At 40.2% G+C, this 24228-nt stretch overlaps 1 protein-coding gene across 14 annotated transcripts in view; it reads right to left on the bottom strand.

Annotated features, from left to right (window-relative positions):
* The window catches only part of BBX (BBX high mobility group box domain containing), a 118658-nt gene that overhangs the window by 71065 nt on the left and 23365 nt on the right, over positions 1-24228 (bottom strand). For 7 of the 14 annotated variants that reach the window (XM_083438348.1, XM_083438352.1, XM_083438353.1 and 4 more), the window contains one exon: positions 11558-11609. The exons of 6 other annotated variants lie outside the window; for them this stretch is intronic. In XM_083438348.1, coding sequence (XP_083294474.1) covers positions 11558-11560 — 3 coding nt within the window. In that variant the 5' untranslated portion in view covers positions 11561-11609. Of the gene's footprint in view, positions 1-4554; positions 4740-11557; positions 11610-24228 lie in introns of all 14 variants that reach the window. One more of the 14 variants, XM_083438341.1, reaches the window with a different exon arrangement.

The following is a 24228-nucleotide window of genomic DNA, read 5'->3' as shown; positions in this document are numbered from 1 at the left end:
TTATTGCCTGAATGTGAAGTATCAATCATGCAGAGGTTGTTTCCAGTTTCCAACATATGCTTCTTAGTCAGTGGTTCAGATTCCACTGCATTTTGATACAACAGGAAGTCTTGATACACATCAAGCAGCAAATAGGACATGAAGATAAGCCTAACAGTGATGTGAATTCCACACTAATTTAACAGCTGCTAAAGCCCTTTACCAGTTTCCTGCAAGACAACATCAAAAATGGGGGGGGGGGGGATAATATTGAATTTAAAAATTATGCAATTCAAGCATTTGGTTTTGTTTTTAAAAAACCCCACTAAATTATACAGTATTCAACATGAAAATATGAAGTTTCACTGTAGACTTTAAAACAGAAGAAATGTTAACGAGCAACTATAGTAATTAATTGTTAGTGAGGATAGGAGGAGGGCATAAACACCATGTTTCAGCAACTTGATATGCAGTATATTGACTTAAACCGGCATCTAAACCATACTGTCTCTATACATTGAAGACAACTGCTGAAATTACATGTGCAGCTCAACCAACATTAAGTACTTGAGACTGCAATCCTAAACATACTATACAGTAAGCCCCAGTGAACACATTAGGACACGGGTGTCAAACACAAGGCCCGCGGGCCGAATCCGGCCCGCCAGACCTCGTCATGTGGCCCGTGTAGCCGCCACCGGCCTTCACCTTTTATTCTCACTTTTTTTTTTTTTTGACACAATAAAGTTTACATGGTGTGGCTCCCTACTCGCCTCCCCCCGCCGCTCTTAAGGACGTGGCTGCTGCTTCAAATGTCCCCGCGTCTCTCAACTTGCGCCTTCGTCGTCGGGGGCCGGAGCGAGGCGGGCAGCTGGCTTCTCTCTCCCGCTCACTGCTCAAAAAGAGCAAGCGGAAGGTCAGGTCTCTCCGCGCCGCGGAGGGGGAGTCTTTCTCCTCGCAGAAACCCTTTTATTCCAGCCTTGGATCTTCTCCGGGGATGCTGGATCCTCCCCGCCCGCCCCCCAAACTCCCCTTTTCTTCCAATCCTCAGCCACCTTGGAATCCCTCTTGGTGGGAGAGAAGCGTTTTTGGCTTCTGCGGAAGATTTCCCTTGCTGCTGCCGCCGCCACCAGCAGCAGCAGCGACAGCCCCGTCTGTCTGAAACAGCCTCTGTTTGGTTTAATAACACGATTTTGTTATTTCACCAGTCCAGGGTTTCCCTTCCTCCAGGACCTACGATGTCCGTGATCAAGTTGTTCTTTGGGAATATGGCGTGGCTGGTGGTGGTGGGGGGGGGGGTGAGTGGGAGAGAGAGAGAGAGGCGCGCGCACACTCCAAACACCCTTAAAATAAATGTAAAGTGGACCATCTACATTATTACAAAAAACAGTAATAATTTATTATAATAATTTATGATAATAAAGAGTGGACACATGGTCCTACAGATACAACCGGCCCTTTGAGGGTGACCAAACTGCTGATCCGGCCCCCGATGAATTTGAGTTTGACACCCCTGCACTAGGATTTGCAGCTCAGTCTTGTAAGTATTTACTGAGAAGGAATTTCCTCTGATTTCCGTGAGAGTTAAGAATGTGCTTCCTGAACACAGCTATGGATCATTCCCCAATTCTTGATCTGGAGGACTGCCCATCCAGTCCAAGTTCTGTTTAAATATACAGAACCTTAAGAAGGAAGAGCAAAAAGGATCCCTGCAGAGCCTCAGACCTAGAGAGCAGAATGAGCATGTGCAAAGGTTACCTGATCACACTCATTTCCTCTATGGTGAGCTATATTGTATTTCTATTTAAATTACAGTCATTTCGAAACCTGTATAATAAATTACCCTATGCTAATTTGATGCAAAAATCTATTCCTTTTTTTGGCAATGCATTTCCTCTTTGTTGGTGATGTGTAAGTGGTTACCCTATGAGGTACTCAGGAAAACCAGTACATGTAGCAGAAGCCTGACTTCTGTCTTCTGGGTGTCTGAGGGGTTTCCTGTTGTTATTCTGTCTCTCACAGCTACAATAAACCTACCATTAAAATTATGGGCTGGTCATTTCTTCATCAGAGGGCAAATGGGCAAATTTAGCAGGGGATCAAATACTTTCCCCCATTTAAAATCTGAAAAATTGTTCATCATGTTTTAACCTCTGTGCTGCTAACTTATATAAGTAAATATTGTCAACGTTGATAAAAATATTTCTAAAACTGGTAGCAGTTTGTGGCAAAGGCAAGTTCTTCATAAAAGCAAGGTGACAGAATACTGAAGTAATTCCTGATTTATTATCTTGAGTAAAGAAAATTAATTACATAGTGAGGATAATATTCACACTTTAGTGTTTTAAAAATCATTTTAACTATGCTTGTTTGCAGTCAGGTAGCAATCTCTCAATTTTACCAGCAGAGGTTTCTTAAGCATAGTTGTACGTCTTTTTCTCTACACTAATCCCATGCTTTTTCTTATTCACTCTCTTCTACATCTTGTGCGGTAAAAAGAGAATACTACTTAATGCCTATATAACACCTTTCAAGTGTCTGAAGCGCTTTGCGTATACTATTTAGTACAACAATCCTGTAATGCGGGCTACTTTTCTTGTCCCCCTGTGGCAGTTTTGAAGCCAAGGCCAAGAGAAAAGTGGCTTGCCCCCCTGAATTCATGGCAGGGGTAAGATTTGAACCAGGGACCTCCTGGCTCAACTCCTAGCCACTACATTACACCAATGGGGATCTCTATTACTGCATTGCAATCCTGCTCATGCCGCCTGAGAAATAAGACCCACTGAGTTCAATGGGACGTATTCCCAGGTATGTAAGTACAGGACTGCAGCCTAACTACACTACCTTTAATCACTGCGGGCCCGATCCAAAGAAGGTTGCTGCAGATTGCTCGTGTAGCAGCTTTCTTTTCTACCACTCACACCACCCACTGAACAAAACCATTCACAGGCTCCATCATAAAAACTCTCCTTTTGAAGCTGCTCTGTGTTTAAGCAGCTTACAACACAATGAATTGTGTGTGGGCTGGGTTGCACTATTTGTGGAAACAGAAGGGGGAAAGCCCAACGCATGAGTATTTGCTAAAGCGTTTCTGTTTACTAAGTAACAGCCGGCTACCATTGGAAAGTGGGCACTTAACCAAAGCTATGCTAATAAGGGACAAAAGCATGAACTGCTGTTAAGTACATCTTAAGAGATGCGGAAATATTAATACTGATGGTCTAAAGCAGAGGTGCGGAATCTGCGGTCCTCTGGATGTCAATGATCAATGTGCGTAACAAGTGAAGTTGTTGGGAGTTGTAGCCCTTTCTGGAGCGCCACCAGTTCTCTATCCCTGGTATTAAGCCACTGACTTCCTAATCTAATGCAAACAGATCCATCTACTCTCAGAAATAAGTTCCACTGAGTTCCATGGGCTTCACTACCAGGTGTGTTTGGGAAAGGATTATAGCCTCAAGTGTATAGCTAACTCCAAGTAAATACTCACATATGTTACCTGAGACTAATTCATCTACCCATCCATCTTTCAGATTCACCCCTCATTATTTTTGGTGCAAAATTCTACAACTCTGATTATAACACTGTGCCAAATATAGTGAATAGGATATTCCTTTCTAAATCATCAGCACCACCATCACCATGACTTTCCCAGCCTGTTGCTTTTTTTTTTCAGAAAAGGAAAACAGATGAATAAATCCAACAGGTTTTTTTTTAAAAAAAAATGTTGCTAGGGCTATGAAAATTATTGTTTTCTGAGCAGGAATACTAGCTTCCGACAGCAGCTAACACGAAACACGGAAAAATGATTTCAGTTGAACAGAGAAGAACAGGGTGGAGCCAGAAGGCACTAAAGAATGAAACATGAACAAGACTTGGCTCTTGTAGTCTATGCTCAGCTGCACATTTGAACAGCCACCGCATTACTGGCATACCAGTATTACTGCTAACATCAACAACAATAACCCACCCGCTCTTTCACGTGACTTTTTTTTTTTTTTTACAGTTCATCAAAGCAGAGTTGAGTACTGGCCTATCAAAATTCTGGTTATACTGAACAGATATGTAGTTTTCCAGTACACTTGTTTCCCCGAGGCTGGAGGGGTATTCTCTAGTTGTTTCAGAGAGTTGCAAGGTGGTAGAGGAGAGGCATAATGGTCTCTGGCAGGCAGGTTTTGCAGGATATTGCAGCGCTTCAGATCATGTTTATCCAAAGGCGACAAGTGGGGGGTGGGGTGGAGAAGAAATGATAATGCACAGGACAGGCAATAATTCCATTTCATGCCGATATCTATTTCTGATTCCAGCCTGAGTAACATTTATTTGTATCTGTGTAGCCCACTCTTCATCGATTCTGATACCAGGGTAGGGTACAACAAAACCACCACAACAACCAATTTCAAACACAAACACTAGCAATGCACTAATAACAAATGCGTCAAAACAAAAGCAACTATTTAGTAACGTAGGCACCTAAAATAAAAGCAACTGGGTAAACCACACAGTCGTGGTTACAATGCCTGAGCAAACAAGTAAGTTTTCACCTGGGGCCAAAATGATAGCAGAGAAGCTGCTTGCCTTATTTAGGAGAGAAATGCCGCGGTGCCATCACAGAGAAGGGCCCATCATGAACCAACATGGAACTGACGTGGGGCGTGAAGCAAAGCCTGCTCTGAAGATCTTAAGGCACAGGGAGGCAAAAGTGCTCCTTCACCTCTTTCGGTCCCAAGTCATTTCAGGCTTTAAAGGAAAGCACCAGGACTCTGAAGCAAAAGGGCAGACAATGCGATTTGTTCAGTGTAACACGATACCATCTGGCTGCACTGATAAAAATTATGGCAGCCGCATTCCACACTAATTGAAGCTCCCAAGCCATCTTCAAGGGCAGCCCCACATACAAAGCATTAGGGCATGCCCTCCCACAATCCTGTTTTGGAAACGAAAAAAATAAATAACAACATTTATTCATTACTTAGCTATCCCGCCCTTTCTCCAAGGAGCTCACAACAATGAGGCGAAAGAGATAGTGGCTTGCTCAAGGCCAACCAGCAAGTCCCATAGCTCTGCACAGATTTGCAGCAGTTTTCTCCACAAGTCACTGTTCACAGCTGCAGTTCAAGGTACATTCTCCACTGAGGCCTTTTTATAACGGTAACACCTAAAGTGGGCCATGGGGACGGCTCTGATTTCACAAATGCTGATATGGGTAAGAGGCCAGCTTCATGTAGTATCTGGAAATGATACCTGGATGCATCAGACACCCAAAATAAGTTTTGTCCCTCTTAGCTTGCAAAATTCCCTAATCACGTACACCTTCATCTAAGTCACTTCATTATCCAGCCTCAGAGTATTCCTCAAAGTAACAATATCATTTCTAATTATTTTTATGTCTCTCAAATGTAAGCTTTCCATCCGCATTTTTGCATTATTGAACTTAACAAAACAAGTCAAATAGTAACTTCTATAAGGGTAAAAACTGGCCAGATGCTGTTTAAAAAAACAGCTTGGCTATAAATAACGTATTTTATATTGCAGTACAGCCTCAATTATCCAAAGGTGGGTAAGGAAGGAGGCCCGGATGGGTAATAAAGGACATATTTCTAATCAGAATTGTGGACAAAGGCAACAGCTATTGACACAAGAGTTTGCTTGGCAATTGGTTGTATGGGAATTAGATAATAAAAACAACAATCAGTTTTTTGGATCAGAAAAGTTTAGATAGTAGTAGTCTTGCTGCATTATACAACAAGGTACTTCATAAGGCATACAGTCGATATGTGCTTAGAAAAATAAACTGGCATAAAAGGGCATCTTTATGGGCTCTGAGAATATTTCCCTTAAACATGAAGTAAGAAATATAGGTTGCCACCCACAAACCTTTAGACAGAGAATGCTCTGATTTAATCGTTCTTAATTTCACGCCATATATTTAAAGCACATTTGCAGATGACATTTAATGCACATCCTGAGAATGTGACTTAGACCCTACAGAGCTACAATTCCCTTAAAACACTACAATTTCCAGGATTCACTGGGAAAAGCCTGTGCTTTTTTCTGGGGGGACGCATACCCCTAAACATTTTGTGACTCTACGTTTGGCCTCATGGAGGGGCAGTATTTCAATATGAGAGTACCCCTAAACATTTTTTTAGGGGGGGGGGGCAAACACTGGGAAAAGTTATGTGTTTAAAATGTGCTTTAGACGTGTGAATGTGGCCAAGAGCTGTAAATCAAAAATATCCTAACTCAACTAATTTACAGGTTGCACAGAAAGAACTGTGTGGCTCGATCCTACGCATGCTTAGTCACTGAGTTCTACTACATTCACTGGGGCTAGCTCCCAAGTAAGTTTGTAGCTGCCTACATAGGTCAACATTTTTAACAGAGCAACCCGAGCCAATTTTGTGTTGCATTGGGGGTTGGGTTGAAGTGACTTAACCTTCCATCCAAGCCCTCCAGCCCTTAACTGCAAAGCTGACTGCAGCATCCCCCAGCTGGTGCAGAGGTTCCCCTTCCACCTGTTGAACATGTGGGTAGGCAGCAGCCAATGAAAAGTGCTGAAACCAGAGGTGGGAGGTAGAGGGGATTCTGAACCAGCCCTACTATTGTGGTGTGGTAGTACTGAGCCCAAATGCTGTGCCAGCTCCAGCCTGGAAATCCATCTGCCCTCAGTACTTGGGTCTGCATACTAAGTTAGTAAACTGATACACATTATTGAGAGAAGTATGATCTCAATATGTACCTAAATCCATGCAGATTAAAAATATTTGACTGGCACTGCCGAATTATGGAATTCATAGAATAGAAATCAGAATATCAAGGCACCCTACTTCTTCTTTTCCTCGGACAGTGTTTTTTGTCGAAGTTTCCTTAATACCGCAAGTCTAACTGATGTAAACATTCAATGTGTCTTGTTTCTCCTAGTTGTAGACACAACTCCAGGAAAGGAAACTTGAAAAACAAATGAAGCAATCGATAAGATTGAGGGGCAGGCCAAGGGACAACTAATAAACCAAGGAACTTCAAAACCCCTTTTTCCGTTTGGGAAAGTAATTTCTGATGTGGAAAAGCTCATCCTGGTACCACAGTGGTTTCAGCGCTGCTCTTATCAGTCATCACTCTTACAAATACCGACTAGTACTATCCTGAACAACTGCATACCATGAAAGGTTACAGGCCACCTGGTGGGAATGGACTATTATACTGCAAACCTTTATAACTCAGTGCAAATGTGAGAAATTTTGTGGAACTTTGAATCTAGAATCCAGTTTCTTTGCAGACATGAAAAATATCCGAACACCACCATGGCTATGTGATTTCACATCTACCATATTACTGAAATTCTAGTCCTGGTTCACAGGATATATGGTTCCTCATAATTCATTCCTGTGTGTATTAGAGAAGTCTAATACAGTAATTCACAACTTAGATCTAATTGCATATTTGCTACATTTAAGAATGTGGGATACCAAGTACTAACTTTTAGATAAATCTTTTGTCTTTTTCTAGTTTTCTAGAACATGTTTCTATTATGGGACTGTAAAAATAAAAATAAAATAATGCTTCATTAATTCCCCCACCACCATACACTATTAACAACATTTGTCACATGGTCTAGCTGGCTCAGCTTTGCAAGCTGGTGCCCATTTAACCCTATTACCAAGGCTAGATTCCCAATTTTCGTATATATAAAGCAAGTTGATAGCTCTTATAGAATCAGAAATAATAAGAATGTGCAAATTAATTTTGTGATATATAAGCCCTCTCCCACCTTTGTTGTTGTAGCCAATGACAGAAATCACAGCTGTAACTGACATGAAAAAGGAGTAGCTATATCCATAGAGATAGGAAAAACAAGAGTCACAATTCAGTTGCCTGGAGGTGGAACTTACAAGTTCCTTTTAAAATTCTCCACACCTTGGGTGAAAGCGACAGCTGCTTATATAAAATGGTGGAGAGACCAATAATTTTAGCATACCTGTTACTAATCAGCAGCATGCTCCCTCACCAAACAAAAAGTAGCAACGTGACTTCATTCTTTTTTGAACTCAGCCCTTGCTTCACGTGGAAATTTCTTTTTTTAAAAAAACTTTTAAAATGGCCTTGAGAATAAGCAACACCAGCATAATCCAACATTGTGAGCAGAGGACTCTGGTTGAGTGATATAAAACACTGATATTGCAGGGTAGCAATTAGGCTGATTTGGATTTTCAGCCAAATATCCTTCCTGCAAATCACCCTTTAGCTTCCAGCAAGTCAGCCTATTAAATTGTCTTCTCTTGACCACCTCCAGTCGAAACCTAGTACGTACTCAGTTGCACAAAAAACCTGTGCTACATTACCCTGTTGCAGACCAGTTGTATTTTCACACTCTTTTTTAAAAAAAACTTCTTTAAAAAAAAAAATCACAGGAAAATGTGCATAATTAGGAAACAATGTGCATTACATGCAAATTAGGCCACCCAGTTTGGGGGAATTGGAATACGGCAAGTCTAGTATTTAAAAATAAAACAACTGCGAGTTAAAATTAGAAATGAAGAACTTCTATATTGTTTGTTTTCCACGCAGAAATACAGGCAACAAACGTTTCTTTTACCACAGAATCCCCTTCACATGTATTCAAAAGCTCTGCAATAAATATGTCACAGCAGCCTAGCCCAACTGTTTCCGCTGCCACCAGAACAACCCCCCCCCCCCGGTCAGAAAAGATGAGTGGCAACACCATGCAGAATGTCCTGGCTCTCGCCAAGTTTTTTGAGAACCAGGGCGCTCCTGCACACAATGATGCCACTTGGCTTCCTTGCCCCCGGGGTAAGAAGCCGAGCCAACACTGGGTGGCTATGAAGGCCCGGCGGGGTATAAGCAATAAATTTATTATTATTATTATTATTATTATTATTAGACCATCCCTGTCCAAATACTGAACTCAGACAATGAGTTCAGCGGCACTTACACCCAGTTTAGTGGTCACGGGACTACAGTCTTCTGTAATAATTATTTAAATGCAGCCCCCTATTAACGAACTAAAAATTAAGAATCAAAAGACTGCATTTCCTTCAAATACATTTTGATAAAACAAATAAAAGGTTTGAATTATACTTGCGTTTTATGAGCTAGCTCATTTTGCCAGTTACTAAAATTAGTGAGTCATAATTTTTTTGTTAGGGCAGAGTGCAGACTTGATAACATTATCTTGCAAAATTCTTGTAGAATGTCATGCTCATCCACGAAGTTAACTGAGTGACGTTGGTAGTCACTATTTCTTTTCTCAGTATTTAATGGATCACAAATGTTATGTCTGCATAAGCCCTTCAAATCAAATCAAATACCTTTATTGGCATCACAGTATAAAACATTTCAGGTCACTGGGATAATTAAAAGGACATGGGTGAAGCTGTCGAAGGTCGTAAGGTCACACTGTGATCGTGTGCACCTAGATATTGCCCTGTCTGTTCCCCGAAATGATGGTTCATTGGGAACCCTTTCGGGTAAAATTGTGGCTAAAAAGGAAGCTACTAAAGCAGTGATATCTTTGTCCTAATCTGCCAGGAGAAACCTCATTTTACATCTTCTAGGAGTTATAGGCCCAAGGTCCAACATTTTGCTCAGCATCTGTTGGAAAGGTCTACTATGTGGAGAGCAAACTAAGAGAATGTGGTCCATTGAATCAGGTACTTCTTGGTTGCAGGCAAACAGATGGGCTTAATATGGGGTATGTGAGAATCTACTTTTGTTCACTGCAGAGGGGAAGGCATTTAATTTTGCGAGCATAAAGGCTCTTCGGTGGGAAGGGGGCATAAGCCCTTTATAAGAATTATGTGCAGAACGTGTAGGTTGAATAAATATGAAAGAATCTCCACTTCTGTGTATATTGGGGCGTGGAACAGATTTGGATGAATTTAAACTGCTGTCAGGTGCTTCGGAAGGATTCTGGGCTTGTTAGAGGTCGAGGAATCACAGCAGCTCTTGTTCTCTCTCCCCCTCATGCTCCCCTCCACATAAGAAGCAACTTGGACATGCAGTTATGGAGGTTTTAAAGTGGGGAACTAAGGGTTTGTGAGATGGAACACACCAGACTACTCTTCAAATAAAACTGCTGTTAGCACCTACCTAACACTACTGAATTGGTGCCCCCTAATGAAATCATTAGGTCACGACTGGACCTAATGGTCAGGGGTCCCTTTACCTTAATGAAATCACAGGAAAGTGGCTCCCTTTTACTCTCTTCCCCCACAATCAAAAACTTTCTTTAAAATTTGACAGCTTTCTTTCCTAGGGGTGCCTCTCTCATATCTGCTACTTCAGATCAATTGCCCACAAAAAAATAAAATCTTTCCTTTTTTTTTTACCTAACCCATAGCTGTGAAGGCAGACCTTGTGGGAAAAGCTACTGCTACTATCCTTCTGAAATGTGGAAGGATTCGCTCCCATAGAATTTTAATAACATTGTTCCAAAAATAAAGAAGTTATAGATACTTCCATATATATGCAGGTTTTGGTGTCCTCGGGTGTCTTCCCGTGTAAAAGTTGGGGTGTCTAGGCGACGTTTATATATATATATACACACACACACACACACACACGTCCAGCACAAATGCTGCTGGATCAATCTGCCTATTTCTGGAGGCTTTACTATGCCTGCAAATCTTATCCACTTCTGTCAAAAGAGAGTTTTCTTTTTTAAAAAATTGACCTATACAGTCATACCTCACGTTGCGTTCTGCTCTCGTTACGGACTTTCAGCTTACAAATGTGGCAAACCTGGAAGTGTTTACTTCCGGGTTCACCACTCACACATGCACAGAAGCGATCTGCACGCTTTGCACATGTGCAGAAGCGCCCGATTGCACATGCACAGAAGGCGTTCTAGTTGCAGAATTTTCGGGGTGCAAACGGCACCCTGAAACGAATTAAGTCTACAACTAGAGGTACCACTGTAATAGTCAAGAAGGATGTGAGGGAAACAAAATCTTGTTTTTTTTCTGAAGTGAAGCTGGAATCCAAACCCAATTAAAAAAGATTCTGAAGGACTTTAAATGAAAGCAGGTTTTCCCCCAAAGCACATCATCAAGGTCTGAACAAAATCCTGTGGTCAGCGGACACCCACAGTGTATACCCATTCTAAGAAATTATCATTTTATTATTCCTGGTCAGTGTACACCTAGTGGGGAAAGACAGAATACCATACAAGAGAGATGTGAAGGGGAAAGAGTAGGGAAAACTTGCCAGTGGTTTTATCCCAAAGATTTATGGACAGTACTAAAAACCCTCAATATTAATATTGAAAGTGGGACAGTAAAAACCAGGTGGCTCAGACTCTTAACTGGATTGACCTCTCTTGAGGATGCTAATCTGCTACTTTTCATGAACAGCAAAATGGAGAAGGTGACATAAAATAAATTGGCAGCTGAGGAGTTGGCATGAGGAGGAAGGGGAAACAAACAGCATGAGAACAGGGAGAGATGCAACAGCAGAAACACAGGCATATCAATAGGGATGAAATGCTTTTTCATTAGTTCCTACAGAACTGATTATTAGATATAACCAATTCCTTGCTGCTGTACAGTCCTTTATCACTTACCATCACCTCACCAGATTCGCAGAGCCTGTCTACCCATCCTTAATTTCGCCTCCTAAAATTTGCAAAAATATATTCAAAAGTCAATAATCTCTCTCTGCTTTTTAACCAAAAACTCATTTTTAAAACTAGCAATTTCTAAGACACTGTCGATTCAAACATACCCTTTAACATTTATTTCTATACAGAGGTAATATGTACAATATAAAACTTGGTTTAAAAAGGATTGGAATTAAGTGGACAGTAGCCATGGTTGCTTTCAAAACATACCAACATATTTTGTAGAAAACAAGAGTTTACGGCAGCAATGAATAATTATAACAAACATAAATAAATGGTTAACTTGTTGAGAATCAAAGCCAAGTATTTCCCCAAACTGAAATATTTCTTTATTATAAATCAGTTGAGTATGTGGGCAATAGAAAACATCACTTAATTTGAAATGTAAATGAATATAAGATCTGGGTTGGTTTTTTTCTTATTACACAAGATGCATCACAATAAATATTCTAAAACATATGAAGATGTAATTACAGTAACATGCCTATGATCTCTTTGTTTTTAGCAATATGTACCAACAATGGGTGGCACTGTGGGTTAAACCACTGAGCCCAGGGCTTGCTGATCAAAAGGTCGGCGGTTCGAATCCCCGCAACTGGATGAGCTTCTGTTGCTCGGTCCCTGATCCTGCCCACCTAGCAGTTCAAAAGCAGCGTTTCCGTGCGCTGCTCTGGTTCGCCAGAAGCGGTTTAGTCATGCTGGCCACATGACCCGGAAGCTGTATGCCGGCTCCCTTGGCCACTAAAGTGAGATGAGCGCCACAACCCCAGAGTCGTCCACAACTGCACCTAATGGTCAGGGGTCCCTTTACCTTTACCATTTACCCACGCAGAAAATGAACTCCAACTTAGCCATATTCAAAGATTAGACTATATAAAATCAATGGACTTCAGTTACTTAAACCCATTAATTTCAATGAATCTGCTCTGAGCATAACCTACAGATCTCCTTGAGTCAAAACATATAATTTTTCAGTTCACAAATTATCTTGTCTGCACTGATAAGCATATGCCCCAACTTCACTTTTGCAAATAATAATAATAATAACTAACCTTGAAACTGTTTGTATTGAAGCATTTTTCAAACTAAATAGACATATAAGAATAGCACACATTCTGTGATATTTTCAAACATGAGTCAAGATTTAATGGCCTCTCCTCTTTTAAGGCATGCTTCTTTCTCAACTGAAGTGAGGTCCAGAAGGCTTGTACTGAAAATCCATTATCATTATTATCCTATTAGTCCTTTTTTGCCACAGCAACTTAATGCAACTTACAATATTCTAAGCAAAAAACCAACACATTAAAACCAGCACACAAAAAATCTAAAAGAAACTAAGAAAAACTTGAAGAAATATAGACTAGGTGTGAAAGCCTCTCCCTATGTTCATACCAAACACACATTACATTGGTAGAGCACAGAGAAGATTATTGTTGTTGTTTTGTTTTAGGACAGAAATAATTAATGACATCTTTTATTAGACTAGCTAAATATTATGGATGAACACGACTAGCTATATTGACATTGGTATATTATGATTCCAAGATTTAATATGTCTTAAGAGTTTATTTGGCAAATTTTGGGGTCACACACTGCAAGAAGGATGGTACTGGAAGCAGCCAAGAAGTATGGGCAGTGGACAGGTGAGCAGAAAGAGCAAGGGAAACACATACGGACCCACTGGGAGGTTCAAGACAGATGTGACAAAAACTCCACCTCTGGAAGGGCTGCTATATGTAAAGAAACCTGTTAGAATGTCCTCCACATACAGAAAGTCTAGAAATTTGTTTATCACTATGTACAGCATACACTCAAAAAGTGGCCCTTTTCACTGGGACTTGGAACACAAACCATTCAGCTGTAATTTACCGGTATTCTTTAGTGTTGCAAGTCAGTATTAATTGACGAGATGAGGCAGAGCAGTGGAGCTGCCATCCTGGCACCAGCTACACCAGTTTACCTGGATATCTCTGGGGTGGGCAAGGCAGTGGTGAGGTGAGGCTCTGTGGACACACCTTTGGGAATGCTGGATTGGCTCCTCTGGCGTGTCCAGGCAGCCCCAACCTCTCTGCTGCTCACATAAAAGCTGTACCAAAACCAGTCTCGAGAAGTTGGCTCCACAGCTCTGTCCCACCACACTGGCCACTACTGTTGCAAATCCTACAGCAAACAATCCTATGCTTTCTTGCTTCGGAAGCTTCTCAATACAATATAACTGATAAAGCACAGTAAAAACTTCACTCTGTACAATCAGAAAGCTCATTGCACTTTGATTCACCATGGAAAGTCAGTAAAGCTTCTGGAAAGTCCTAGTGGAGTAGCTATCAGTTATATTTCTTCTATACAGAAAAGTATTACGGGGTAAAATATACAAAGGCAAAGATAGATAACCGGTAGAACAAAAACATGGTGGGTGAACTACAGAACATGTCCAGATCATTCCTTGGTTGTCTGTTGCTTCCTCTCTTCTCCCAATCAATTCCAAATTCTAGATGATCAGATTTTGCCAGAGCTGTCAACTTTTCCCTTTTCTTGCGAGGAATCCTATTCAAATCCTATTCAGAATAAGGGAATTTCCCTCTAAAAAAGGGAAATGTTGACAGCTATGGATTTTGCCCACCTGGGAAAAGGGGCCAATTTTTATGAATTTCTTGCACTATTCCAAGCATCATACTCAATATACAGTTATCTATATTTTTGTTTCCATCATAGTACAGGTGTCTCTAGAGCAACCTGTCCATCTTATTTTTCTTACTTAGAAGTAAAACAGAAACTAGAATAATCCTATTAGTTCTGACTTCACTATAAAAATCAGGTCATTTCACCTTCAGAGAATAATTTCACTTGAGGTTTTTTGCACCTGAATAAACATTTGCCTTGGATGATCTCACCATTTGATTCATTTGTACTTGATAATACAATATAGTAAGTTGACCTGTGATTTATTGATTTTTTAAATCTATCCAAACTATTCTCCAAATAAACTCAAGGCAGCTAGCAAATATTGGTAAAAACAGAATAGAACCAACAATCATTTTAAAAAATCCAATTAATACATTTAACAATATCCAACTTGTTTAACAAATTCTAGCAACACAAGAGGAAAATGGAACTGACATAGCATAAATTACCAAATTAACCAAAAACCATTTTTCCCCAAAGCCAGGTCTTCACCAACTGCCTAAAGCAGTATAGCCTTAAGGCCTGAAAACCTCACTTAACAATGTACTCTTTAGGGTGGGTGCCACAACAGAAAAGGACCTACCCCTAGGTAACACTAATGTTACCTCCCAAAACAGAGAGATTTGAAACAGGTTGCAAGGTGAATAGCTCAAAATTCTTTTTAAAAAAACCCTCTTGGGGACACTTCAAGGAAAAATGAGTTTTCCTATATTGGTTTTTCCTGCTGGTTGTCACAGCTCATCAAGAAGTTCCAGGAGTGTGGAGGTCTATCATACTTCAAAACACGTGCTTTAATAAATGTACAGATAACCATAAAACACATTTTAAGCCTGTATAGGCAACCCCCGATTTGCATGGGGTTTGTGTTCTGGGACATTGAGCATTTGCATGAAATCACATGCAAGTGAGACACCTCTTTCCGTTCCTGATCTGTCCCTGCCCTTTTAGTGATGTCTTTTATGATGTTTCCAAGTTACTTCCAGATTCAGTGCTCTGTGTGTGTGTGTGTGTGTGTGTGTGTGTGTGTGTGCAATCACACACATATTGGATGTGCCTAAAATGAGAGTTACCTGTATAATAGAGTTCACTGTAAAATGTAATACTTGAAATGGCCCTTGTCTACAGCAAGGAAACCCAAATGGGAGGCCTCCAGATGTTGCTGGACTACAATTCCCACCTTCTTTGACCATTGGCCACGCTGGCTGAAGCTGATAGAGTTTCAGACCAAAACACCTGGAGGGCATCATTTTGGCTACCTGCTCTACACATGACTGATTCACCCATTAAACAAAAATGAGAACCATTACCATTTTGATCAGAGTCAAGTCAGTTTCTAAACAAAGACCTGAGTTTTGATAGATGCACACTTACACATATATGCACGCATATAAATGCACACATATAGATGCACTGATGTGATCTTCAGTTTCAGTGAACAGAGAGGTGGAATGCCAGAAGACCGATCACAAATAATGGCTATACTATCATATATTACTCATTACTTAAATAAGTTGACTATAACCTATGATACTGAAGAATATTTGATTATATTGTCACATTCATCCTGGTCAAACATAGTTAATAGTTAGTACAGTGGAACCTTGGTTCTCGACGAACAAATTGGTTCCCGAACACTGAAAACCCAGAAGTGTTCTGGTTTTCAAACGTTTTTGGAAGCCAAACATTCAATGCAGCTTTCACTTGAGTTCAGGAAGCTCCTGCAGCCAATCAGAAGCCACACCTTGGTTTTCGAATGTTTCGGAAGTCGGACGGACTTCCGGAACAGATTAAGTTTGAGAACTAAGGTATCACTGTATTGTGGTTTCTGATTATTTTATTATTACAGTTCCTGTACAGATGAAAATAAATAGAAGATTATTTAATTCAAACTATAAATAACTATCCTAGGGACCACTGGATACCCCAGCCTGATAACCACATATTTAACTGAATAATTGCTGCCCTTATGCATTCAGTGTTTATTTTAACAGGAGAACTTCCTGCAGAACAGTGCCCATTGTTAAATACCACCATAGCAAATGGGACAAACCATTTTTAGAAGTAAACATTAAACTCACTATCATAAGCAATAGTAATGAAGGCTCGGTTCAAAGCATAAGGGAAGAAGCAGCTAATTTGGCAGGAAACTTAAAACACCAGAGCACCTACTCGAAAATTTTGAATCTCAAAAAATATTTTGAGGAATCATATTATTTGGTGGGGTTTTTTAACTACAATTCATTTTTATAGGATAATTACAGCAGCTGGAGGGCGGTTGGAGGATGGATGGCGGCTAATGGATTGAAGTTGAATCCTGACAAGACAGAAGTACTGTTTTTGGGGGACAGGAGGCGGGCTGGTGTGGAGGACTCCCTGGTCCTGAATAGGGTAACTGTGCCCCTGAAGGACCAGGTGCGCAGCCTGGGAGTCATTTTGGACTCACAGCTGTCCACGGAGGCACAGGTCAATTCTGTATCCAGGGCAGCTGTCTACCAACTCCACCTGGTACGCAGGCTGAGACCCTACCTGCCCGCGGACTGTCTCGCCAGAGTGGTGCATGCTCTGGTTATCTCCCGCTTGGACTACTGCAATGCGCTCTACGTGGGGCTACCTTTGAAGGTGACTCGGAAACTACAACTAATCCAGAATGCGGCAGCTAGACTGGTGACTGGGGGCGGCCGCCGAGACCACATAACACCGGTCTTGAAAGACCTACATTGGCTCCCAGTACGTTTCCGAGCACAATTCAAAGTGTTGGTGTTGACCTTTAAAGCCCTAAACGGCCTCGGCCCAGTATACCTGAAGGAGCGTCTCCACCCCCATCGTTCTGCCCGGACACTGAGGTCCAGCTCCGAGGGCCTCCTGGCGGTTCCCTCATTGCGAGAAGCAAAGCTACAGGGAACCAGGCAGAGGGCCTTCTCGGTAGTGGCGCCCGCCCTGTGGAACGCCCTCCCAGCAGATGTCAAAGCGATAAATAACTACCTGACATTCAGAAGACATCTTAAGGCAGCCCTGTTCAGGGAAGTTTTTAATCTGTGATATTTTACTGTATTTTTTGTTTCTGTGGAAGCCGCCCAGAGTGGCTGGGGAAACCCAGCCAGATGGGCGGGGTACAAATAATAAATTATTATTATTATTATTATTATTATTATTATTATTATATACAGAAATCTAATAAACTGTTGTGGTCAGCATCAAATATCTATTTCACAGGACGTGGAAAGCTGATGATGCTCTAAACTATGTCCTCCCCCCCCCCCCAAAAAAAACACACACACCCTGTGGAACACCTACACATATCCCAAAGCATATAAAACATTGATTTTTTAAAAAAGCAGGCCAGACCCCCACAAAAAAATTCCTCAGCAAAAAAAAAAAAAGGAAAAGAAAAAACAATTGAATACAACAAAACGAAACCAAAAACTTGTTTGTGTGCACGCACACGGGCGCAAACCTGTGGATTAAAGTTAATCTCTGCCATGACTTTAGGCTAGGGATGGGGAAACTGTGACTGCAAACGCTGCTACACTGCAACTTCCATTATTCGTGACTGGCTGGGACGAATGGAAGCTGGAGTCCTCAACATTTACATTATTTTGGCAGCTCTTAAAACAATTTGTAAATTAGGTCAGCGCTATTTTGCCTCATACTATAACTGGAGGGCTGAGACTAGAGACTGAAATAGTGGCCTGCCTTAGGGCAATCAGATGAGTTTGCGGCTATGCCAACTCTTCACTCTGATACTTCAAAATGCCAAGTTCATGCTCTTAGATGAAATACTTATTTTTTTTATTAATATCACAAAAAACTAGCTTTACTGCCATATTCCAGAATCTGCACCTAAAAAGGTAACCACTTCAAGTGACCGTGTGAACCAGTTTTGCTGCTGAATTCATCACTGTTGATCTAAGACCTATATAGAGAAGAGAATTTCAGATGCATTTGTGATTTCAAAGAAAGCCCAGTACAACAATTTAAACTTTGACTCTAGATGGATATTAAAAGTTACTTAATTTGTAGACAACTGAACTATATCCACTGAAAAAAAATCACATAATCTCCCATCTATATATGCTTCAAGACTTTGGCATACTGAGCACTATATTGATTCCTTTTTTAAATGATACACCAGTGCATTATCTAGAGTAGATTATTTGGAAACACAGATGCTACTAGGTGAATATGGCATATGAAATAGAAAAAACAATATGTGGTTGTGTGTACTCATGTGAACATCAAAGTGGAAAGAGGCTTGTGCAATGGATCTTTCCCTTCTCTACCCCCCTTTTTTACTTTTGCTGCAGTGTGGGTGGGGGAAGGAGGAAAATCACCCAAAATCAAGTAGAAGAAATGCAAGATTGTGCAAAAATCGGTGCCACCATTAGGGGCACAGTTTAAATGCCTAAACACAGCTAATCTAATAATTTCATCATACTTAGGGGAGTGGGGAATCAAGCCAGATCCCACTCTCTGCTTTCCTGGTGCTAATAGGTGATCTACTTCTGATGCACACATCAGAATGGATTGAGACCTTCAGAATCACCAAGAGACTTGATAGTATTTGGAAAATACGTGTCCACATCTCTTGGGAAGCAAGTTAGTTAGCATTCTTTAAATACCAAAGATAAGTCATTCCTTTGCCTCTTTTGTCAATGTAATTATTTATTCATTCCCTCTGCCACATAAATGACCTCCTCTGCACAATCAAGTGAGTTTTCTGCTTTATCAATGCAATTATAATGGACAATGTGGAACTGCCTGTCATATAGTCATCTAGGAGAATATATAGAATATACATATAGCCACCAGGAGAATATATATAGAATATACATATAGCCACCAGGAGAATATTTTATGTCCTGTGAACAGTGATTTGAAACAGGGGATAACTCTTTCAAATATGATTATATTAAATAAGGGATGCCCTTAAGGGCTATATACAAAAATATGAATATTGCGATTCCTTCCAACAGAGTTTTCCACATGTTCTTTAATTATACTTGGAAATGTAGGTTAACAGATGTATAACCCACCTTTCTGATAAATGTTATACATGTGTATATACACAAGCTACTCTAAGTGAATAAGCTCTAAATAGAAACTTACAGGTTGATTATAATAAATACACCATGGTATTAATACTTTATTAGTGATCACTGCTTATTAAAAATGTCATTGGTAATGATATCTCATTGTGAGGCACTAGATTTGTACAAACAATACATTTTATGAAATACTTTGAAATGTAAAACACACCACTTGTTAATCCAGAGTGCCCTTTTATTTTAAACACAGTGTGGAATTCTTCCCCAACTAGCAGAAACATGTTTGTTGTTGCTTTATTAATAGGCCTATGAAAGGGCTTTCATACGAGGGTTGTAAAAGTTTAAGGTAAAGGTCAATAGATTTGTTTCTGGAAGAAATTAAATCAATAAAGTAGCAGGTGCAAAATAATAATACTTTTGTACAGAATGCACAGATTAACCTGTGGAACTCATTGCACTAGGATACCATGATCAGTAAAATTGTAACTGGGAGCCAGAAAGGGATTAGACAAATTCCTGGAAGACTCAAATAATTATCAGGCATCATGTGCACTTATTCTAAAAGTATCCCCAAAGATCTGACTGCCAGAAGCTGGAAGTGAACAACAGGGCATGTGTCATTTCCTATGTGCCCTGGTTTCCTTCTCTGGAGCATTTAGCACTTACTGATGCTATGGGCCGGATACTGCACTGCATAAATCACTAGTGACACCCAGTATGCAAGTTCCTTCATAATTAAATACATAATTATCCTTGAAAGAATTTAAACAAAGTATATGTACCAAAGGAAAACAATAGCTTACAAGTTCACACATTTCATTTATGCTCTGAAGGCAGTTTCATGTCAAAATAGACTCTTGTGAAAATTTATAGCTTTATTTTCAATTCCCGTAGGCTAAAATGAATTGCACAAATGAGGCAAAGCTTTTCAATATAGACTGATATTTCTGTTGGATTCAGAAACTGAGCCTTCCAGACATCCCAGACCTTACTTGCCACTTGTCCCTGACACAGCCATATAACGACACCTGGAGTTATGAATGCGTAAGACATTTTTACGCTTTACAATATGTTCTTCTTGTACAATATGTACAACTTTCTTTGCCACTTTTGTATCAAGAAACGTGTGCATATTCAGATCCAGTATTCTTGTGGACATGAAAACATCCTTAAACACGAAGGTGAAAACATGATAATTTCACAGGAATTTGTGGGGAAACCCCAATTAGCAACACCTAATGTACAGTGGTACCTCGGGTTACATACGCTTCAGGTTACATACGCTTCAGGTTACAAACTCCGCTAACCCAGAAATAGTACCTTGGGTTAAGAACTTTGCTTCAGGATGAGAACAGAAATCGTGCTCCGGCAGCGCGGCAGCAGCAGGAGGCCCAATTAGCTAAAGTGGTGTTTCAGCTTAAGAACAGTTTCAGGTTAAGAACAGAGCTCCAGAACAAATTAAGTACTTAACGAATTAAGCACCATTATGCCAAGCAATAAAGAATGAATAGGTTCTGAAATTACAAAATCACATAAGTTTTGCATACCACCTTAAGCCTTGGTTGAAAGCAAACTATGATTTAACGGGAATTTGCTGAATGCTTGAACATGCTGCTCTAAAGTTTCTGTGGCACCCCCATCTCCTCTTGATGATGCTGCACCAGACATCGCAAGCCAGAGTCTGGATTGTTGTGTTGTCTAGAATCCAAGCTTGTTTTTTTCCTCTCTCTCTCCAAATAAAGTTCATTTTTGGCTTGTTTCTCGTTGTTTGTATGGAGGGGTAAAGCTACAAGCCTAGGTTTGATAAGGTGACAAGACAGACTCAGGCTTGCTTCATTCATTGTGCGGCAGCAGCAGAAACAGAATTGTAAAAATGTTTGAGCAGAGTGTACCAACACCCTGCTTGTTCACATTAAGCAACAGTTTAGCTTATGTGTTAATGTGAAGTGTGAACCAGGTCATTGCCATGTATATTACTGCAACTTTCAACTGGTCCTAGCGGGGGGGGGTACCCAAAAACCCTCCATAAGTTCTCTCTGGCTTTTGGTATTAATGAAAGATCTGTTTTCAGAGGCATGAAATTTTCTCTCCCCTCAGTGAACACTTGTACAGGAAATTGACAATGATCAATTATTCATTCAGGATGCAGCTCTGCACTAATTTTTATGTGTTTTAGCCCATTAACTTCAATGAGACTTTCCATGCATAGCTAAGGATATTAAGATGAGAATCTTAATGTCTTCCCATATTTTGTCTATAAGAAGGTTCTCCCAATATGTTGATGCTATCAATAAGTTGATACTCTCAGTTTATATCTATCTAACTGGCTTCTCGTTTATCTCTTACATATTTTTTTTTAGATGCAGGCACATATATCCAACTATAAAAAATACATATTTAAATATCAGAACATAATAAAATGACTCCCCACCCCCCCTTGGAACAGCATCACCCAACTCAGTAGATGGTCCAGACATAATGGCAAACTATGATTTAACACTACAGGAACAAGTCTTGAGCCCACAAACCCCTTTCTACTTCTTTGTAAAACAAATGTCTATGGTTTCTGTCTCTGTTCAGTTATCTTAGAAGTATCTTCTGTGCAAATCACGCATACTAATAATATTGGGAAGTTTTCAGTTTCTTCCAAAGGCAACAGATTTGAAATTGAGTTAGTTGAAATTACAATCAGTGCAGGAGAAAAGACTATCAAAACTGTGCTATGTGTAACAATGTCATGGTTTCACAAATGTGGATATCTCATTAAGTTATATGGTTATTCTCTTGTGCATTTTAGGTATCTGACTGCAAATAAATTGAGTTTGAAATCTGGAAATCTATGATCATTTGGCATATGTTCTGAATACCATGTTTTCTTCACCTAGGTTGCATCCAAATGTACCTAAAAATAGCTGCTGATTTCCCCCCTTCTACTACTGGATGAGCCTGGCTTCCTCTTGCTTTGCTCTCTATACATATACCTACCAGCAATGTAAATGTTAAAAAAGACTGGGCTCCCTCAATGTTTCAGGCAGAAGCAGTTTCCCCTGAACTCAGTTCTAGAATGAATAGTGTATCTGTCAATAATGTGGTCAGTGCGCTTCAAGAGCACAGCAACCACTGCTTTCAAGTGACCATCTTGGGCCATATTAGACAGAACATTGCAATATCAAAGTAAGGAATAAATACACACAGTCCTTGGTGTACAAACTACAAAACCATCACAAATATTCAAATCTATTTGATTCCCCTTCCTTTTTTAATTAATGCAGTAGAGTGGGACTAGTCCCTCGGCAATCTCAAAACTGCCTTTAGAGGGACTCGGTTATGATAACTTGATCTCCTATCTCACCCTCTCCACCCCACCCATTACTTAACTTTCCATATTGCTATTTGGATTGTTTAACTGGTTATGTTTTTTATTTTTGTTGTTGTTGTCATCTTGTCTGTTGGTGTGCTACATTATACCATGTTCTTAAACTCTGCAATTTCTGCAGTTTTACTTTGTATATGTTATCTCAAAATAAATGACGTTAACCTGCGCGGAGGATGACTTGATATAAACTGCAGTTCCTCATTGAGGCATATATTCTCTTTGGACTGAAGTTGTTATCCACATCAGTTGGGGGGGGAGGCAAAATCATTGATATTTGCAGATGTTCATTTACTTCTAAATTATATTCCTGTGGTATGAAGAATAACAGCAGGACAACAAAAGTGGGCTTTTTGAGCCCTTATGGTTGCTAAGAGACTTATAGATTGTGAGCCTGGAAGGATAAATGCCAACCATCTATTATACAATGGTCTGAGGACCTCGCTGCTCTGGCTACATTTAAACAAATATATACATTAGTTTTGTATGGATACCTATTTGGACATCTGGTTGGCTTAAATTAACTTATATAGTTAACTTAAGATGCAGGTACTGTACCCATAATGTGAACTGGTGGTGGTTTGTTTTGTTATCAGTATTCTCTTTTTATCCCCCCCCCCCCCATTTTTATTGACATTTGTTCCTGCACATATTTATTAACATGAGTATCATTTTCTCTTTGTTTACAGTTAAAATACTACAAAAGTGGTTAAGTTAAGTGGTTAACTAACTTTAAAAGAAAAACTTATGTATTGTGGTCAGGGCTTTTTTTCATCCGGAACTCACCAGAACCCTGTTCTGGCATCTCTCAGGTGGGTACCATTACCATTATAATAGAACAAAGGAAGAGCTCATGGTGAGTTCTGGCACCTCTTTTCTAGAAAAACAGCACTGGTTAATGTGTTGGACTTAAGGCTGGGGAGACCCAGGTTATCATTTTTGATTGCCCACAAGGCTTACCAGGTGACCTTAGACCAGTCACTTCTCTCAGTCTCACAGAACTGTGGCTGAAAGAGCAGGGGGTAATATATGCCTAGCATTCTGACTTCCTTGTGGGGATATTAGGACAACAAATTTTAATTCTTTGATATATTATTTAATTTGATCTGGAATAAATGTGGCAAAAGTCATAGCTTAAGGCACAACACAGGCACATAAGGCCAGTTTCAGGACGTTTGTTCCCCAAGTTCTACTTTAGTGTTTTGTCAAGTCTAGTAGGTCTTTACCCTCCAACTGAACATGCTCAAAAGATACAGAGATGAACCTCTGTAGATCATAGCTGTCAACTTTCGGATTTGAAAATAAGGGATCAGCAGCCTCACCTGTCCCGCAGACAGTCTACGGGATATCAAACAATCCGGGATAGCAGCAGGAAGCGGCGCTGGAATAAGGGAATTTCCCGCAAAAAAAGGGAAGGTTGACAGCTATGCTGTAGGTAAGGCTCACTAGTCTGGGGCCTACTATTTATAATGCCCACATGTTCCCACGGAAAGATTTCAAAACAATGTAGGCCC

The sequence above is a fragment of the Podarcis tiliguerta genome, assembly GCF_965153285.1.
Source record: "Podarcis tiliguerta genome assembly, chromosome: 4".
NCBI lineage: Eukaryota > Metazoa > Chordata > Lepidosauria > Squamata > Lacertidae > Podarcis > Podarcis tiliguerta.
This window is presented reverse-complemented; position numbering and strand designations above follow the sequence as displayed.